Genomic DNA, 20,976 nt, shown 5'->3' with positions numbered 1-20,976 from the left:
GAAAACCTGGGCACTTTACAAGTGGCACAAGAGGCTGCAGGGAGGCCAACCATGCTATGCTCAGAGGCCTAGGTCTTAGCAGGGGATACAGAGAGGTCTGCAAAGACCCAAGCTGACTATGTCCTCCGAGTTTGGGGGTCTTCGGATGCAGGTTTTTAGTTCAGGCCCAATTCTGATTGGGGAACTCGGCTGCCAGCTGCGGCATCAGTGTGTGACGTGCCCCAGCACTAACTCCAGCCCCGGCTTAGCCAGCAGGGTGAGGGAGCTCAGGAATGAGCCAGGTTGTCACTGGACTTAGAGTGGCTACACTGGAGAGCTTACAGCAGCACAGAGCCTTACAGTGCAAAGCACTTCCCCTCCCCCACTCGCTGGCTTGCGGGTGCATGTGTGAAGAGAGAGGCGACGGGAGCAGGTTTGGAGACAGACTGTTCCTGTCAGCCAGCACTGCCAGGGGGGCGCTCTGGCTGCAGCCACTTCTGGGGAGTTGTAGGCCGCATGTTTGAGTGGCACTGAGAGGCTAGGCGGGGTGTGCCGGGTGTGGTACACACAGCAAGACACCCCCGCCCTGTAGCGCTGAACAGAGACTTCCCAAATCACAGCAAGGCAGTGGCAGAACCAGGGATAGAACCAAGTTTGCTGAGTCCCCAGCTGTGGCTTATCTCCTAGGCTGTATTTCCCTCCATAGCCTGGCTTCAGTAGGGAGACTCCAGCCCGCTCTGCTGCGGCTCAGCCAGGCATGGCCATGGAGGGGTTCTCAGTTTTTCCCCTGTGAATGGTGCTCTGGAGGAAGCCCCACATGAGCTAGCATTGAGACAGGTGACTGCCTGCAAGCCTCCCATTTCTGTCCCCACAATGACGTGTAGGGCTCATGGTTAGAGCAGGGGACTGGGAGTCAGGACTCCTGGGTTGGGTTGGCAGGCTGAGAGGGGAATGGGGTCTCGTGGTTAGAGCAGGGATGGTCTGGAGGCCTGGCTTCCAGCCCTAGCTCTGACAGAAGGTGGTTTGTGGTAAGAGCCGGATCAGAGTTCTCAGCCCTGGGCTCTAGTGCCAGTTCTTCAGCTGGCTCAGTCCTTAGTCCCCAGTCTGTAAAATGGAAATACTGACCGACCTGTGTAAAGAGCGTTGAGATCCACAGTGGAAAGGGGCCAGATCAATGCAGCTCATTATTATGGGCCCTGCACTGTCTGCAGCCTGACAGCAGTGATCAGCGCTGCCCACAGAGACGCCCGTTCCCATGCTAGGCCTGGGTGCCCCATCCCACTGCAGAACAGACCCTTCTGTGCCAACTGTGAGGAGTTAGAACAGCAACCAGAGTGAGGGACATCCCCCAAGAAGAAGAGATTGTCATCACAGCCAGGTCAAGGGCAGCCAGACCTATGGGTCTAGGGTGACTACCCACCCGAATTGGGTGGGACAGTCCTGAAATGAAGACTTCAAGTCCCGTCCTGGACTGAATGACTCCAGGACATCATTTGTCCTAGATTCCCTGAGGTGCCACTCTGCCTGCCTGAGGCTCAGGGGAGGGGCTGAGGTGGGTCTTAGCCTCCCTTCACCATGAGGCCCCACCCCTGCTTCCTTCTCTTCCCCCCAAAGCCCCACCTCCTAGCCCTGCCAGAAGCCAGAGCCCATCTGTGGTAGGAGCCACCCATGGAGCCTGGGCTGCTGTGCTGAGCCCTGGACCCTCCACCTGCCCTTAGCAACACCCCCCCAGGGGAGTAGGGACACAGGCAGGGGGCTGCTCTCGGGCACCCAGGCCCCCCGCACAGGGGAGGTAGAGGGTCTGGGTCTCCCCACAGTGGCCAGGGCTCCCTGGGTGGCCTGCCTGCACTGCCTGCAGCACGGCGCCAGCTTCCGGCCTGGCCAGGGAGTGGGCTTCTTGGGGTGGAAAGAGGAACAGGGGCTTGAGGCCATGGAGTGTGGGAGGCAATGTTCCCTCTAATTTTTGACAGGCCATGTGCTCAAAAAATTTCTTCTGTGCAAATTTTTGAAGCAGAGTTCAAATTTGTGCACCATGAGGCAAATGCACCCAAGCGAGAAAAATGCTTATACATTTAAAAAGTTTTAATTTGCAATTTGTGATGATGATAGTTTTACACCATGTTATTTTATAAATGCCATTTTTAAATACTTAGAAAAAGGAAATTTAACCATTCTTCATGAAGCAGAAGATAGTTTTAAGCATTACGCTTTATGATCTTTTTTGTAGACCATCACGAGCATATATCAAGCACATATTAGTCATAATCATCAGTCCATAGGCTTCTGCCCATTGGTGTCCACTTTCACCTTTCATTCTATACACATGTCCGAAAAGATTTTGATAAACATACAATAAAGACAATTTAATAAGTATGCCATTATATCAATTTATATGGGTTTTCAGATAGAGACATCATAAGTAAAAAAAGAAAAACGAGAGTTTGTGTTTTAAATTTAAAATATTCCTAAAAAAAAAATAGCAAATGATTATCAGCCAAGAATAAGATATATAATTACAAATGCATTTTAATTTCCTTATTGGTCGATATGTCAAAGACTGCTAAACTAACTTTACTGTTTTTCCCTGAGACCTTTTTCATTTGCCCATTCAATATAAACTCTGTCCAGATCTATCAGTCCTCCATCCAGCTGGTAACTCTTAATACACATCGGCATGTCCAAATGATCTACTTGTAAATGATTTGATAGTTTGTTTTTTAGAATGTTCCTCCAATATCCATCAACTTTGCAAGATCCTAAAACTGTTCGTTCTGGTGAGCAAATGTCACCATATCTGAGAAACTTAAAATCAATTGGCTTTTGATTCTTTCGGCTACTGCAAACTTGAAGTCATTGTACTGACTGACTATAACAATCTCTTCAGCAAGAAAGTGTTTGTATTTTGAAAATAAGGATTTGACCTGATAAATTCCAAAACTGAAGTCACACTTAACTATTGCTGCACAATCAGAAGCGGACATTCCTGGACTTAATCGTCTGGAAACCTGCCTGCCAAATGTGCACACAAGATGTTTATTAAAGTTATTATGGAACTGGTATAAATTTCATTATGTTCTTGAGAGCTCATATTTAAGAGCCTTAGCTTTGTCACTCCATAAGACTGAATCTCGAAGGTACTGTCTTCTGATCTTGTTCAGTTTACCTCGGGCAAGGTGAAATGCTTCAAGAGGTTAAGGCCCCGTTTCTGGAGCAGCATGGATAGTGAAGCCAGCTCCGACAAAACATCATTCAAAACTTCTAATGTTATTCGGTATTCCATGGTATTCAGCTTTTTGTGGCAGTATTTAGAAACTGGATCAGTATTTTTGTCTTGCTCAAAATATTCCAGAAGAGGATTATAGTTGTGAATACCTGCTCAAAGTGCAAAGTGCCTAGATAACCAGTGCACTTCAATGAGTGGCCTGAAAGCCACCGACTCACATTCAGAAGCATCCATTATTTCCTGAAATTTGCATTTTCTCCTGGATGACCGACAGAACACCATGTAGACAGTTTTCATTAAGGTTTCGGTGTCTCTTATCAGCTTGACCTCTTTCCATGCATCGGAAATCCCCAAGTCTTCCCGATGTGCAATTCAATGTTGCTGGACTAAGTGTGGAATATCACGTTTCAGCTGAGCCACCACCCCATTGAGTTTGCCCAACATCGTGGAGGCACCATCAGATGTGAACATCACCATTTTTGCTAGATCAAGTTGGTGTTTTTTATAAAAACTTTGATTGCAGACACTATTGAGACAGCATCACATTCTTGCAATCGTAATAGTCCACCAAGCGAAGATTTATAGTCTGCAGAATTTATGGATCTATATTTAAAGTAGAGTATCAAGTATCTGTTAATGGATATATCAGTGCTTTCATCAACAGCTAGAGTATGAAACATTGCCAATGCTATTTCATGCATGAGGTCATTTTGGATAATGCAGTTGATAATTTCAGGAAATTCAAAAGCATAATTTTTACTTCTCCAGCTCACTGCTATGCACACATACTTTTCCATATGGTCATTAATATCCTGAACAGAAAGCACTGACTTTCTGAGCTGTTAATTGTAATAGCCAAACACTGTCAATAACCTTGATTTCCTTTGCTTTTCAGCTGAACTTTCAAGAATCATGCTAAGCAATCCGCTCCGTAAGGAAGAGTTCTTCTTTGAGTGCTTACTCATATCGATTCCAATTAGGTGTGCGCGCACTGCGTGCATGATTGTCAGAGAATTTTTACCCTAGCAACATTACAACTATGACAACTAACACTATAACAACTATGTACACAGGGGCAGCTCCAGGCACCAGCACAGCAAGCACGTGCCTGGGGCAGCAAACTGCGGGGGGTGGCGTGCTGGTCGCCGTGAGGGCGGCAGCAGCCTTCGACGGAATGCCTGTCCCGTGGCTTCAGCAGTAATTTGGTGGTGGGTACGTGGAAGGCACGGTACTGTCAGATCACCTGCAGAAACGCTGCCGAATCCGCGTACCCAGCGGACCGAAGCCGCCGAAGGCCACCTGACTGCCGTGCTTGGGACGGCAAAAAACAGAGCCACCCCTGTATGTACAAACTGCAATAAGAGTGCTAGGGAGAGTGGAGTGTTGGCTAAGCCGAGCTCCACAGTTCCAACGACCGACATGGGCAGTAAGAAGGAACTGAGGGGGTGCTGGGTCGGCAGGGGCATATATCCGGCACCATAAAGGTGCCACTCCAGGGGGCGCCTCAGCTGACCCACTGGGTGTTGCTAGGGTAAAAATTCTCCAACAATTGTGCATGCAACATGCGCACACCTAATTGGAATAGATATGAGCAACACATCTCGAAGAACTATAGTTACAAAGGTGAGTAACTTTTTTTGTTTCTAAGTCTGTCACACCATCTACAGGAGACTTACTTGACAGATGATGCTTTAAGAAATCCAACTTCCATACATCATTCCACATTCTTCCTGTTAAATTCTCCCAAAGCTCTGGCATCTCAACAATATACACAAACCACTCCGTTGTCCTCATCATATGTGACTATTTCACAAAGTTTAACAAGTATTACACTATGTGTCTTCAGTGTAACCATCTCTATAGTCTCATCCAGCCATCCAGATTTAAATGAAGTCGCTGTTCTTTTACGCTTTAGACCTCTAGACAGTGACATTTTGGGATTGATTTTTTACCAGATTGGTTTTTTAAAATTAATACTTCTATTATAAGGCTACTATTTCAATGCACTTAACAGCATGACTCGACAAAAGGGCAAACGGGAGATCATTCAGATCAGGATACCAGAAGTTTGTGCATAGCAAAAAAAGTGGGAAAATGGTAAAACATCACGAGTAAATGTATGAAGTCCAATGCCTTTGAAAGATTTCTATCACAAAAACAACACTTACCTTTGTTCATTTCTGGGAAATCTTTGCAGTTCCTTAGCAGCTACGGCCAGGCATTTTGACCTATTTGCACGTACTTGAGTTTGTACACAGCCAAATGAACAGACTACAAGGAGATGTGTGGGTCCCGACCGTCAGCATTTCGAACGTGGAATGTTGATCATGTCGGGATGGTCGGGACCTACACATCTCCTTGTAGTCTGTTCATTTGGCTGTGTACAAACTCAAGTATGTGTGAATAGGTCAAAATGCCTGGCCGTAGTTGCGAACAATGTCAGAAGTTGCCCATAAATGATATTTTGGCCTGGCTCTGATGTAGTATTTCATTTTTTGTGCGCACGGTGTTTCGCCATGTGTGCGCTGTTTAGGGTCTGTGTGTGCGCACACATGCACAGCTTAGAGGGAACAGTGGTGGGAGGCTCCTGCATGTGTCCCACTTTTGCCTTTTGAAAAGGTGATTGCCCTAGTCAGAGCCAGTGTCTGCTGTCATGAGCCAGAGTCAGGGCTCAGCTGGGTCAGGAGGATGCCAGGAGGTCAGAAGCAGGAGACACGCTGGAGATCAGAACCACAAGTCAGGAACCAGAGTCAGTTGCCAGGTCAGGAAGCCAGGGGAGCAGAGAGCACACAGTCCAGAGCATGGTGGAGCCCAGTTGTCCCGATAGCTTCCCATTCCTGGTTTAAGTAGGGTCAGCAGGCCAATCAGTTGCTCTGGGACTCAGCCAATAGGGCTTAAGGACAAACTGGAGCTGGTCTTCATGGGTCCCAGGTAAGCAATCATGTGGCTGTGCCCATGAATACCCCCCACCTGGGTTTGAGACCCAGGATTCACAATTGCTCAATATAAAGAGTCACCCAAAACCCAGCTCCTCAAAGCAGGTAAGTGAGTTGTGGGCTATGCTTGAACAGGCTGAAGCCACTCACCCTGCATTCCCCCTGGCCCCTCAGATTGGAGCAGAGCGTCTGGTTGTACTGCAATGGCTCAGGAGCAGGTATTCCAACCTCCAGCAGATGGTTAAGAAGCAAAGTACACAACCCAAATTGGCTGAGTTCTAGACTTGGATTTCACCAACCAAGTATGACCTCCTCTACTAAAACAGCCTTATCAGGGAGCCACAGGCAGGCCCCTGGGTACTCCAATTTATCTTGCCACCCAAGTGAGCCTGCCTGTGTGAAGGAAGGCCCACCCTCCATCCATCCTGGCTGCTACTGCAAACAGGGGCGGCTCTACCTTTTTGGCCGCCCCAAGCAGTCATGCGCGGGAGGCGCCCCGGAGCCGCGGACCTCCCGCGGGCATGACTGCGGAGGGTCCGCTGGTCGCTCGGCTGGACCTCCCGCAGCTGCGGACGGTTCGCGGGACCAGCGAACCGTCCGCAGTCACGCCTGCGGCAGGTCCGGTCGTCCCGGGGCTCCGGTGGACCTCCCGCAGGCATGACTGCGGCAGGTCTGCCGGCCCAGCCTGCCGCCCCCCCGGGAAAGGGCTGCCCCACGCGCGTGCTTGCCGTGCTGGGGTCTGGAGCCGGCCCTGACTGCAAAGGATCCCACCAAAGCAAACTGTCTGTTCTGCCAGTGGAATTGTGCATTCATCCCATACTGCCAGTCCTCCCCTGACCCTTTGGCACACACCCTGCATGCTACTCTGACAGGGAGACTGACTGCAAGGATAGCGTTCCCTTCTGTCCATTCTTGAGTCCACATTCTGCTTTGCTAGCTCATAAGGCAAATCAGCTGGGAAGGTTGATTCTGCCACATCCTCAGGCTCATTTCACTTAACCTGCTCTGTGGCCAGACAGGTTTTTCCTCAGATTGCTCCACTGCTCTTCTGGCAAATGCTCTAGACCAGTGGTTCTCAAACGTTTGTACTGGTGACCCCTTTCATGCAGAAAGCCTCTGAGTGCGACCCCCCTTATATAAAAAGGTGTTTTTAATTTATATTTAACACCATTATAAATACTGGAGGTGAAGCGGGGTTTGGGGTAGAGGCTGACAACTTGTGACCCCCCCCATGTAATAACCTCATCACCCCTGAGGGGTCACAACCCCCTGTTTGAGAACCCCTGAACTAGACAGTGTGTCTGCAGAGTTTGGGGGATGTATGGGGGCGCTGGCCCCCCCAAACTGCAAGCCTCGGGCACCCTGAATGTGCAATGTAACCAGTTCTGCAGAGAAGACAGGAGACTGCTCCCAGCTTACGCCCCTGAGGCAGGGAGTCAGAATTTTGTTTATAAACAGAGTGATTAACAGGGGGTTAAGATTAGAAAACATCCTACCAGCCCTTTCTTAAGTTAAATGATCTGTTCCAAGCTTCGTGAACTGCAAAAAGTGAGTAACCTAAATGATAAAAAGTAATTGTAGATTTTTCTACAATTGTTTCAATTGTTGGATTCAAGCGGTAGTAACAAATTTACTAATATCTTTCTTTGAGACGGTAACTGATTTTTTAGACAAAGGAAATGCAGTAGATCCAATCTCCCTGGATGTCAGTAAAGCATTTGATACAGAAGCTGGGAATGGGCAAAATAAGAACGGCCACACTGGGTCAGACCAAAGGTCCATCTAGCCCAGTATCCGGTCTTCCGACAGTGGCCAATGCCAGGTGCCCCAGGGGGAATGACCAGAACAGGTCATCATCAAGTGATCCATTCCCTGTCGCCAGGGGACTCCTGTAGCAAAAATCCTCAACAGCTGGAGACGGGACACTAGATGGGGTGGGCTCTGAGTTACTACAGAGAATTCTTTCCCAGGTGTCTGGCTGGTGGGTCTTGTGCACATGCTCAGGGTTTGCTGATCGCCATGTTTGTGGTCAGGAAGGAATTTTCCCCCAAAGTCAGATTGGCAGAGATAATGGGAGGTTTTCACCTTCTTCTGCAGCATGGGGTCATTTGCAGGTTTAAACTAGTGTCAATGGTGAATTCTCTGTAACTTGAACTCTTTAAACCATGATTTGAGGACTTCAGTAACTCAACCAGTGGTTAGGAGTTAGAATTTGGCACTGATGATAAATCCTTTAAAAATGTGTAACATGCATAATTTTGGGGGAAAACTTTTGTACACCTCTACCCCGATATAACTCTGTCCTCGGGAGCCAAAAAATCTTATAAACCAAAAAAATATAGGTGAAACCGCGTTATATCGAACTTGCTTTGATCCTCTGGAGTGCGTAGCCCCGCCCCGTCCAAAGCACTGCTTTACCACGTTATATCCAAATTCATGTTATATCGGGTTGTGTTATATCGGGGTACAGGTGTACTAGGAATGGTAAGAAGGAAGTCCTATAAGAATACTGCTTCTCAGCTAATACCTGTAAACAGGCTTAGAGCTTAGCACAGCAGAAAAAGCATAACAAACCTAGACATCTGTGTGGAAAGGGAAATTGAGGCACACCATCTCATGGCATTGGTGGCTAAATGCCAAGACACCTACACTCTAAAAGATATTGATATCTGCATTGTGTTAATATGCTGCACACTAGAATGCTTTCAGGCAACCTGGAAAGAGAAAACCAAAACTTTGTAAAAATACCTATGGATAACACTACAATGTTTGGTAACACTTGGAAGTTGTATAACCAAGACCTAAGGAGGACATTAGGCACACTGCCTTCACATTAGTCAGTGACTAACTTTCTGGCAGTAATCTAATGGGGGAGGTGTACCATTATGCCCCATATTCTTCATAGATATATTGTTATGATGTGATTATGGCATAACTAAGATGTATTTTATGTAAGGGCTTGTCTACACTACAGGACTATTTCGAATCTACTAGTTCGAATTTTTTGGATTCGACTTAATAAATCAATTTGTGTATATAATACTAAATACACAAATTGAAACTTCCATCCCACATTCAGGGCCCACCGACTTTGTGCGCGGTGTGACACTCCACAGTTCCCCCCGCACCGCACTCCCGCTGCCCCATTTTGTGATGGATTCAATGCAATGCATGGAAAAAATGTGTCGAACCGTCAATCCCGCCTCCCCCTCCTCTCTCCCTTCCTCGCCGCGGAAAATCCGTCTCTGCTGGTCTGGTTCTCTGGTCGTTACGCCACAGCGCGCATGCAGAGCATGAGCATGCTGCGATCATTCGCTGCACGTCAACTCCGTCTCGTTGTCGCTTGCCTTATGCACAGTCAGATGCTCAGATGCTGAGAAAGGGCCGAGGCGGCGCGGGCAACGGTGGAGCAGAGTGGCGCAGACTAGAAGAAAGCAGGTGGCGCCAGGCAGTGCCATGGTGTGGGGGCGTGGTCAAGTTGGGGTGTGATGGGGCGATTCTGGCCCCGAAACAAGGGGAAACTGGCGTGACACAGGGTGCTGCAGGTCTGGTGTGGCTGCGGGCTGGGGCTCACGAAGAGTGGCGGGATGTGAGGATTTCCTTGAATGTACTTTGTGACTTGCTGTCCCTGCGACACCAGGATCCCTGACAGAGCAGCCCTGACTGCGCAGCCAGCCCTGGCTGGCAAGCTAAGGCCATTGAGCTTCTGAAACTTGCCATGCCAGACAGCTACCGGTCAGTAGCGAACCACTTTGTGGCGATTGCATTCATGCAAGTAGCCCATCAAACTGCTCTCAGCGGTAGTGAAAAAACTGCTCTGCTCTGTCAATGTGACTGGGCCGGAAATGTCCAGCTCATCAGGGATGGATTCCCATGGGATTCCCAAACTACGGATGGGCTATAGATGGCCACTCCACCCAGCGCTTACATTAACCCCAGGGCAGCGTACATTAACAGCTGGCTTCTTGTGTGGCTGAAAGCTGTGGTGGACCAAGTGGACGTTGCGGGGGGGTTACCAACATCAATCAGCAAGGTTCATCCTGTCAACTCTCAGAGCGCGTGTGTTCTCTGTTTCTGTCTGTTTAGAGGCAGCACGGTCTTTCCGGACCACAAAACAACAAACATGAGGATGTGCAGATGCCAGCTAATGCCTGGCTCTGGCGGGGAACCGGCTAATCACTAAGCTCATGAAGCCCTATACCTATACAGGCCTACTGCTGAGCAAGTGGAAGGCTGAGCAGGTGGTGAATGGTGGTGTGGAGTGTGGAGGACGAGTCTTTCGGACGTCTCATCGGACACTGACTCCTCCCCGTTCAGCTGGGACATCTGCTTGCTGCTTCCTGTCTGTGAGAGTGTGCTCGAGACCTTTGAGCGCTTAGGAGGTTGAGGAGGGGAGCCCTGGCCTGCTGAGGCTGATAGCCAGACACCAGCTGCTGAAGATCCCAGCAAAGAGAGAGCCATCCGGAAAGGGAGAAGCGAGAGCAGCTGCATCAGGAGGTAAGGGAGGACTCTGTGACTGTTGACTGCATTTTAAGATTTGAGATTTTGAATCTTAAACCCGTTTTTCCCCATTTTTTTCTTTTTTTTTAATGATTAAAAATTTTTAAAAATTTTGTTAAAAATTTTCGTTTTTTTGACTTTTAATTTCTTCGTTCTGATTCTGGTAATGTCTGTTTCTGAGTGTGTGGGGTTTGGGAAGTTGGGGGTGTTTGCAGGGGTGGGCCAGGCTGGGATAGTTAGGGTGGGGGGGCTGGTGGGGGGCTGTGGGGGTGGTGGTTGGTGTGGGGTGTGGGGATGGGTGTCTGGATGGGGGGGGTTTGGGCACGGGGGAGGAGGATCGTGGATGGGGTCCGGGCATGTGGGGCATGTGAAGGGGCGGAAAGGACCACATGGAGCGGATGGATGCCCACAGAGACCCAAAAGACCCAAGGAAGCACACACCACAGACCACACACACAGACTGGTGTGCATGCCTGGTGTGTGCCCCTGCAGTTGCCTGCCTGCCCCCGTGTGTGTAGTCCCTTGTGCTGTAATGTGGGTGTTGCAAATCCCCCCAAATCCCCCCACAAAGTCGAGAAGCGTGAAAGAAGCAGAAACAGAAGAACACGTGCAACCGCTTTTAAATATGTTATACACAGGGGGGTTGAACTGTTGATGGGGGACTGATTGATCCTGATTAGGGACTTTCTACAAATTTACAGCGAGGAGAGGTGTCTTGTACGTAGCGCTGTGCTGTGGCACAGCATTAGCCCCCTCCTGCCTCCTTCCCTCTTGTCACTTTGTGGCAGGGGTTTCAGGGCTTGGGCGTGGAGGGAGTTGGAGATCACTTCTGAGGGTTCTCTCCTCCTGCAGCTGCCTGCTCTCTCCATCTACAAGGGCGTGCTCCGTGTCCTCCTGCTCCCGCCTTCGGGGGCAAGCAGCGTTTCCTCCCGCCACCCAAGCTGCCGTTCCCCCGCTCCCTCTTGTGCCTGCTGTGCTCCTCTGCTGCCCTCCGCTCTCTGCCCTCTGCTGTGCTGGCTCTCTCTCCCTCTATCCTCTCTGCTGGTGTCCTGACTTGTCCTTTCTTTCGCCTTCCTGTCTGCTCCTGGCCAGTCGGCGTCGAGTCGGCAGGGCGCGTCTGCCAAACCCAGCCTCCGAAGCTTGTGTTCGTGAATCAATCCTTGATTGAATACATGTCACACAGAGTAGTAGCACACAAAGCTTTTCAGTTAAGAAGACCAAAAAGTAGAGACAGTCTCAGGTCTTCAGATTGTTTTGAACCAAGTCTCAGAGTCTCTCATTATAGGGTGCGATTGCACTGGATGGGCGATGCAGCGGAGCGAGGAGACTGGATAGCGCACTCTGCACAACTCTCCTGACAGCTGCAACACTGCAGCTGAGAGCTGCAGTGCATGTGCAGACTGCTGTCCAGATGCGTGGTGCAAGAAAAGCAGATGTTGGCCGATCTCCCTGCATGTGTGCAAAACCTCTGTACTGAAAAGCTGCTCTCTTGGCTTGAGCCTACCGCGCACAGCTGTAACAGTCATGTAATTCCAAACTCTGTTACTCTCTGTTAATTTAGTCATTTGTTAAAAAATGTTAAATGCAAAGTAATTGAGAGTTAAAAACAAAGTCTAAAATGCCATGTGCACATACCTAGAGGCTAACTAATTCTAATCACTACATCCACAACACAACATCAGGGCCAGCAGGCGTGTCAAGCACCTGCACAGGGAGATTAATAGACCCCCTGCAGACAGGGGACCCTCCCTGCAGTGCAGGACCGCGGATGGTCCCCCTCCCAGAGAGGCGGCATGGCGATAGAGCGGGTGTGAGCGAGTGGAGCCCTGCTCCTCTCCCCTCCCAGACTGCTCTTGCTTTGAGGCTTTTCCAGCTGCTCTCTGAGAGCTTGAGACCTCCCCAGAGATTGCTTGCTGCTTGCTCTCTGTTTGTGTTTGTTTATTTCTTTTTTAGTTTTTTAATTATTTTAATTTTTATATATTTTCTATTTTTTATATAAATCCTTGTTTCTTAAAAAATGTTTTTCTGTTCTGTTGGCACTTATGATTTCTCCCCTTCCTTTCAGTGATGGGTGTTAATGGCGGGACGTGAGTCTGTGGGAGGGCGGGATGAGTCCAGATCCTGGCTGTCAGGTCTGGGAGGGTTCGATCTGCGCCTGCCGTGCTGGGGCTCATCTTCCCCTCATCTCCCCAGGTGGCCTTCCGGGAGGAGGAACGTCTTCCCACTATTCGTCCACTTCCTCAGCGTCACTGGTGGGGCACTGGACCCTTCTAGAATGGCTACAGTGCCTCGTAGAATGGCATGCAGGCATGGCTGGGGCTCGGAGCGTCCGGTTGCCGCCTGGGGCCTTGCTACCCTTGTCCTTCACTTTCCCTCGGCACTGCCACTTCATTTAGGCTGCGCCGGCCCGGCTGGCACGTTTTGCTTTCTCCTTTGTCTTTCATTGTCTTCCTCTGTGGTCGCCTCTGGCTCAGCGCTCCGCAGACTCCCTGCTGCTCTCCTCTTTCCTGGCTGGCCATGTCACACATGCTGGGGACCTCTTTCTGCTCACCTGGCTCTTCTCTCTCTGCTGACTCCTCTGCATCGTTGCAGGCTGAGGTGCTGCTCGTGCGAGCTGCAGCGCGAACAGGTGCAGCCCCCTTGAGAGATTCAGAACCAAAAGCCCAATCGAATTTTCAGATTCAAATTTCCTGGCCAAACTCTGAATGCTGGCCAGAGAATTCAGAGCCAAAGAGCTGTCCAGAAATGTCAGAGATCAGCTGAGGCCCCAGCAATGGAGCTGCTCCACTGCTAATATAATTCGCTTATTCGAGAAGTGACCAGTTACTCCACCTGCGAGGAGTCGGAGTGAGACCACTAGGATAGCGAATTCTCTCTGGCTTAAAAAACCCAAAATTAAATGGCGAATGGCTTTTAGATGGGTTATGTGAGATATCATTGGAAAGGTTATGATTTACTGAATATGATTATCCTATTTGTATGCATGTATCATCTTTGCATCTGAAGTTAGGAATATGGTCTGAGCAGCTATTACAAATGTGTTTACACCTGGGGAACGCCCAATAGACAGAATGCAAACAGTCTAGATTGCTGGCCATTAGGAAAAATAATAGGTCTTAGAAGATGCTAATCTTTCACCATGAAAGCCTTCCTGGGGATGCAGCAAACAGACTCAGTTATGGCTGCAGGGTCATGTGATCAAGTCATCTGATATTGGACACCATGATAATATTAGTATTCTTCCACTGACCGGGGGAGAGGGGGTGGGTGGGAATCACACTAGAAGACAAAGGATTCCCGCCTGTAGTGAAGTGAGACTCACCGGCACGGCACCTCCTGCTGGTGCTCCTGGGAATTAGCTCGACTTCAGCCCAGAGCGCCCTCTCAGGCCGGTGGCTCACCTACCTCAGGCCCCATGTCCTGCCCAGACGCCAGTGCCCTTTACCTCAGGGTTCTGCCCCTGCAGTACCCCCGTTCTGGGTCTCCCCTCCCAAGGGAACCCCCAAACCCCTATCCCCACCTAGCCTCAGTGGCTACTGCCAGTAATCACCTAGCCCCTGCTCACTGAGGATGACTGCAGTCTGTAAACCACTCATCACTGGCAAAGGGGGTTTGGACCAGTTGCCTCTGTCTAACCCCTATACCTCTCTTTAGGCCTTGTATAAAGCCTGCAGCCTGGGGATTTACCAGCCTGGAGCTCCCCAGCACTGCTCCAGTTCAGGTACCCTTTTCTCCCAGGCAGGTAAGTCCTTCTCTCTCCACACCTAGAGAGAGACTGACTTAGCTCCTGGCTCACAGCCCTTTTATAGGGCCAGCTGTGGCCTGATTGGGGCATGGCCCCAGCTGTGGCTGCTTCCCCAGTCAGCCCAGCCTTTTTCAGGAGTGGGGCAATTGCCCCGCTACACTGCCATATGTAAAACCTACTTAAGGCAGGGGAGTGACATAATCATTGAATCTCCGCCCAAGATGACTGCTGTAAACATCTAAGAAGCAAAGACTGAATGAGGGGAGAAGGACTGAGCCCAGGCTCGAAGGCTATCTAGTCTGAGATAACTGGCTCTGTGAATGAGGGGAAAGCAGTGGATGTGTTATTCTTTGACTTTAGCAAAGCTTTTGATATGGTCTCCCACAATATTCTTGCCAGCAACTTAAAGAAGTATGGGCTGGATGAATGGACTATAAGGTGGATAGAAAGCTGGCTAGATCGTCGGGCTCAACAGGTAGTGATCAATGGCTCCATGTCTAGCTGGCAGCCAGTATCAAGCGGAGTGCCCCAAGGGTCGGTCCTGGGGCCAGTTTTGTTCAATAACTTCATTAATGAGCCGGAGAATGGTGTGGACTACACTCTCAGCAAGTTTGCAGATGGCACTAAACTGGGAGGAGTGGTAGATACACTGGAGTGTAGGGATAGGATACAGAGTGACCTAGACAAATTAGAGGATTGGGCCAAAAGAAATCTGATGAGGTTCAACAAGGACAAGTGCAGACTCCGGCACTTAGGACGGAAGAATCCCATGCACCGCTACAGACTAGAGGCCAAGTGGCTAAGCAGCAGTTCTGCAGAAAAGGACCTAGGGGTTACAGTGGATGAAAAGCTGGATATGAGTCAGCAGTGTGCCCTTGTTGCCAAGATGTCTGACAGCATTTTGGACTGTATAAGTAGGAGCATTGCCAACAGATCGAGGGATGTGATCATCCCCCTCTATTCGGCATTGGTGAGGCCTCATCTGGAGTAATGTGTCCAGTTTTGGGCCCCACACTACAAGAAGGATGTGGATAAATTGGAGAGAGTCCAGCAGAGGGCAACAAAAATTATTAGGGGTCTGGAGCACATGACTTATGAGGAGAGGCTGAGGGAACTGGGATTATTTAGTCTGCAGAAGAGAAGGATGATGGGGGATTTGATAGCTGCTTTCAACTACCTGAAAGGGTATTCCAAAGAGGATGGATCTAGGCTGTTCTCAGTGGTACCAGATGACAGAATAAGGAGTAATGGTCTCAAGTTGCAGTGGTGGAGGTTTAGGTTGGATATTAGAAAAAACTTTTTCCAGGTGAAGCACTGGAATGGGTTACCTAGGGAGGTGGTGGAATCTCCTTCCTTAGAGGTTTTTAAGGTCAGGGTTGAGAAAGCCCTGGCTGGGATGATTTAGTTGAGGGTTGGTCCTGCTTTGAACAGGGGGTTGGACTAGATGACCTCCTGAGGTCCCTTCCAACCCTGATATTCTATGATTCTATGATTCTAGTCTATGAATGAATTATCTGAAGGTGTAAGCTGTCAGAACGTGCAGCTGGCCTTCAAGAATCTTTGCAATCTGCCTAAAACAATATTTAGGGTGAGAAATTACTACTTGTAATCAGTTTCTTTCCTATCTTAATCTTAGATTGTGTTTTGTTTTATTTGCTGGGTAATCTGCTTTGATGTTTGCTATCCCTTATGATCACTTAGAAATCTCTCTTTTGTAGTTAATAAACTTGTTTTTGTTTTCTCTAAAACCCAGTTTTGGGAATTCATAACTGGGGGGCAAAAAGCTGTTGCATGTCTCTCTCCACGTTGAGGGAGGGGCAAATTTCATGAATTTACACTGTACCGTTCTCTGTGCAGTGCAAGACGGTATAACTTTGGTTTACACTCCAGAGCACGGTGTACACTTGAGTATCTGGGCAGTTCCTTAGCTGAAGCCTTCCCATGCAAGGGCTAATCAGAAAGTCTGTTTGCATGTTACCACAGCTGGGTGTGTCCCTACCTGTATGTGTGCTGGTGAAAGTGTGTGACCGAGAGCATGTCTGCAGCTTGTCACAGCAGTAAAGTTAAAGGAAGCCCAGGCTTGTGGGTCAGGCAGGCTCAGTGGTACCCCAGTTCCTGGTGACACCCTGGGGGGAAACCCATCACACTGCCTCAGCAAGTCTTTGCCAGTAAGGGGTCAGGTGCACAAACGAGTGCTCTGTTTTTCTAAGGGCACCTTCCAGACCCCTGCTTATGCATCCAGCGGAGAAAAATATTTGGCATTAGCCTTCGCCTCAATATTTCTTCTCTTGTAGGGGAATGCTCCCTTTTTACCTGTTGCTTTAATTCGTTGGGGCCTAGACACAAGCAAAGAAATCCATCCTTTTTTCTACAGTGACCAATGAATGCACCCACTCTGTTGGCTCTTCTATTTGCCCTACGATTTCCTGAGCAATGAGTCCATCCAGCTCCTCTCATAGCCTCTGTCTTAGAGCAACGGGAGTGAATTGTGGGGCAGCTTGGGCTCTTTCAGCTCTATTCTGTGCTCTGTTGACAGCTTCCCTCTCAGCTGGGAGGTGTCCTCAACCGTTGCCTCAGTTGTTTGGTTCCCTGTCCCCACCCTTTGGATGAGACCAAGGGCCTGACATACATCTGCCCCAAGAACGGCGCTCTTTTCCCTGTACGATTACAAATCAGGTCTCTGCCAGTTTTTATTGTTCACATCCTCCTTTAGTGGGGACCAGCTCACCACTGCAAGCCAAGTGTTACCTGTTCACCCTCTACTATCCATGCTTTTCTTTTAGCATTACCAACGGTGTTTCTAGGACACTGGTGCACAACTTCAAATCCATAAATGTCCCATTTGCCTTCAGGGTGACAGTTCAATCATCTGGTGCCGCTGCAGTGAGCCAGGCCTGGGCTATGCGATGCTTACTGTGAGGAGAGGCAGAGGCAACCAGTACAATGGTGATAACCTCACATTTTAACCTTTATAAAGGAAAAACCCAGAAATTGGGCAGGAACAATAGAAATAATAGAATAACGATACACTGGAGTAACAGCAAATATGTGGTTAGGAAAATAATAAACTGTAAATCACCAGCCCAATAAAAGAAGTTTTTTAACCCCACGCTCTGTCACCCTCAGGAACCAACCAGCTCCTCCTCTTCTTGCCCACAAAGTCCAGCTTCACCCCTGCTATCCCACCATCACCTCTCTGGCCTGGCGATGCAGGCAGAGCAAAGGAGCAATGACCAAACACTCCCAGCAGGTCCACCTGCGAATGACAGCTCCACACCAGGAGGGCCACACCCCTTTCCCCAGGTGCCCGCTCTGTATTCCTGTGGGTGTCCCAATGGGCAGCCTCCCTGGTCACATGCTCTGTGCCCCTTGTGTCTGGGCTCTTTATACATGGCCCTGCTTCCTCTAACACTGCATCCTCGGCAAATCCCCTTGTCACCCTAGCACAGGCTCCACCTCCCTCTTCTCTAACCACTTTCCAACTGCCCCCTTCAGGCAGACTCCAGCCTCCCCTCCCCGCCCCCAGCCCCAGCTGCCCTCTCGCTGGCCGTCTCTCCCCAGCACAGCGTTCTGGGCAGGGCCAGGGTCACTGCACTGCAGCGTTGGCCATTGCCCTGATGAAGAATTCCTCTGAACTAGTCGTGCTGTCGTCATCCTGTCTGTCCAGGAGCTGTCCCATGGTTATTACACGGTTGGGGATGACAGGCTCTAAGTAAATATACCACATAAGAGACCATTAGGTCAGATCCAGCGCTTTGGGCAGAAAGTGAAGGAGCACCACAGGGGAAATGAGGTCAGCAGCTTATAGTAAATTACTCACCGCTGATTATACTAATTACAAATACTAAGGTCCTTTCTGCACCATGACGCCACCAACCCCAGGGCCCTGGGTACAGCCCAGTGAAGTCAGCGTGCACAGAGGAGCTAGCCTGGGGCAGCCCATGCGAATGGAAGAGGGAGGGATAGCTCAGTGGTTTGTGCGGGGGAGGGATAGCTCAGTGGTTTGAGCATTGGCCTGCTAAACCCAGGATTGTGAGTTCAATCCTTGAGGGGGCCATTTAGGGAACTGGGGTAAAAATCTGTCTGGGGATAGTCCTGCTTTGAGCAGGGGGTTGGACTAGATGACCTTCCGAGGTCCCTTCCAACCCTGAGATTCTATGATTCTATGAAGACCCTGTACAGGGATCAGCACAGCAGTGATTCCACAACACGGACCCTACATGGAGGAGTTGGACAACAGCGGGCAGGGCTATGAAGAGGATTGATTGGTATATCCACCAATGTGTGGCTCCACAGGCCTAGATTGATACCCAGGGGACACGTGAGGGTTCCAGGAGCCATTTGCCAGTAGCAGTGGGACTGGGCTGGAGCAGCTCAGCAAAGCACTGGAATGGCAGGAGGATTCTTTACCTCCAGCCCCTCTGCACAAAACCCATTTACCGGGACTTGCAGCACTTGCTCCTGAGAGGCACAACAGCCTCCTTCACATGGAGCAAGTGTTAACACTGAAGCCTAGTGATGGGGATTTAAAGTCAGTGTGGTTAACTCTTTCACTGCTCCAGGCTGTGGGGGAGCCTGGTGATGGGGTGCAGAGTTGGATTGTGGGGAGAGCTGGAGCAGAATATCACTTTTTCTCCTCCCCAGTCAGCCCCCTCTTGCTGAGTATAATTATTTATTCATACTATTGGACTGCTAAGGAAAACCAACTAGGAAGCGTCAGAGCCAAAGGCTCCTGGCCCCTCCTTCACCCCCTGCCCCTGCATCAGACAGAGAACTCCCCTGGCACCACCGCAGGGATGAGGGCAAATGTGACAGGTCCATGGGCCCCAGGGCAGAGTGAAATTGCACAGACCTAGCAGCGGATTAATCTTAATCTGTGGATCTATCCTGGCAGGAGGCTGTTATGTGGGGGCAGGGGCAGTGCCTGAAGCACTCACCTTCCACTGTGGGAGACCTTGGCTCCAATTCCAGCCAGCACCTTGTGCAGGCCCCCATGGGCACCACCAGCTTAAAGGTCACCCTTTAGAAATGGCTGCCCGGCACGCGGTCCTCAATGAACACTCCTGCCCATCACAACATGGTGCGACAGGCAGAATCTCTGCACAGGAGGGCGCCCAGATTGGACAACAGAGCAGAGGGGCTGTGTGGGGAGACTGAGAGGCATCAGCAGAGCTGGGGCTGGGGGGTCCAGGACTGGAAACAGCCGGGGTGCTATAGGTCAAGACTAAGATGCATTGGCAGAGCGGGGCAGGAATGGGAAGGACTAAAATAGTGGGGGTGGGGAGTGAGTTGTGGGTCAGGATTGAGGAGCATCAGCAAAGCCAGGCAGGGAGAAAGTTGCCCAGCACCTGCCTGTCCTGTAACTGACCAGCCTGCCAGGTTCATGTTCACCACAATCAACTCAACCCACCCCTCAAATATTTTAAAGCCACCAAACTTCATTTCCAAATGATGGGAAAGCCTGAGTCTGTGTGTGGTGTCCCCAGAGCAACGGTGTACCTGCATACACAGGCGCTGGTACTATGGGTGCTGGGGGGGGGAGCTGCCGCACCCCCTGGCTGGAAGAGGTTTCCATCCTATCCAGGGTTTGCAGTTTGGGTCAATGGCTCTCAGCATCCCCCCTGTACACACTGTTCCAGCCCCCTCTGCCGGCGTAGCTCTGGGCAGATGGGTGGGGGCTGCTTTGCTCTGTCTTGCCCCTCACAGGTGTCCTGTAGTCACCCCACAAGGCCCCTGGGCGGTCAGTATGCGCTGTTCTCCCCAGAGGGCCAAGGAGGCGCTTTAGGCGGGTCCCATGGGGGAGCCGAACTCTCCACCCTGCCTGGCATTTCTTTGCATGGAAATACCAACTTGTGAACACGAGCTTAGCGAGAGCAGCTGTCAGGGCCACTCAGCCTTGCGCCGCCCCCACCAGCAGGCCAGCCAAGCACCTGAGGCCCTCAATGCCCCATGGCACTCCTTGCACCCTCTCTGAGCTCTCCGGCCCAGTCAGGGCTTCGTGGTTTGAGAGCATCATTTTGGCAAACACTAGGGAGCAGCTTCAGATTCATAGCACTGCTGAGGAAAGGGGGCAGGGCGGTGGTGGTGGCAGCAGAGGAGCGGGAGATGCAGGGGCAGAAAGAGAGGGTGAGAGCCCCCTCCAGGGCATGCCCCACCCGGCAGCAGGAACACATGATCCTGTACTGATCTCTGCCCCACAGTCCAGCCCTGTCCAGGGAGCCCCCGTCCAAACACACGGATAGGAGATCTACTCACCCGCTTGGCCTGAGACAGCCCCATGCCTCCGCCGGGGACTGTCCTCTTGTCTCTCCGTCTCTTTCACGCCTTTTTTCTTTCTTTCTTACTTGTTCCTTTCTTTTGCTCTTTAACTTCTTTCTTTTTTCCTCTTCCTTTTTCTTCTCTCTCTCCCTTCCTTCCCTCTGCCCTGTCACTGAAGCCTCTTACCAGACCTGCTGCTGGGCCTGGAGAACCTAGCAGTGGGTTCCAGAAAGGCTGCAGGACTCTCGCCAGGGCAGGGCAAGCCCCTTGCGCACCACGCTGGCCTTGTTTGTTTTCCTTCGCTGAGGAGACAGAGAGGATGACTCTGGATAGAC

General features: G+C 50.3%; 1 protein-coding gene across 1 annotated transcript in view; it reads right to left on the bottom strand.

The window, feature by feature from the left end:
- The window catches only part of LOC120404954 (protein FAM107B-like), a 78,435-nt gene extending 57,752 nt beyond the window's left edge, over positions 1 to 20,683 (bottom strand). The window contains exon 1 of the mRNA XM_039538071.1: positions 20,639 to 20,683. Within this exon, the coding sequence (XP_039394005.1) occupies positions 20,639 to 20,662 (24 nt within the window). The 5' untranslated portion in view covers positions 20,663 to 20,683. The remainder of the gene's footprint in view (positions 1 to 20,638) is intronic.
- Between the last annotated feature and the right edge of the window lie 293 nt (positions 20,684 to 20,976).

Source organism: Mauremys reevesii, linkage group 4, assembly GCF_016161935.1.
Source record: "Mauremys reevesii isolate NIE-2019 linkage group 4, ASM1616193v1, whole genome shotgun sequence".
In the NCBI taxonomy this organism is placed as follows: Eukaryota; Metazoa; Chordata; order Testudines; family Geoemydidae; genus Mauremys; species Mauremys reevesii.
This window is presented reverse-complemented; position numbering and strand designations above follow the sequence as displayed.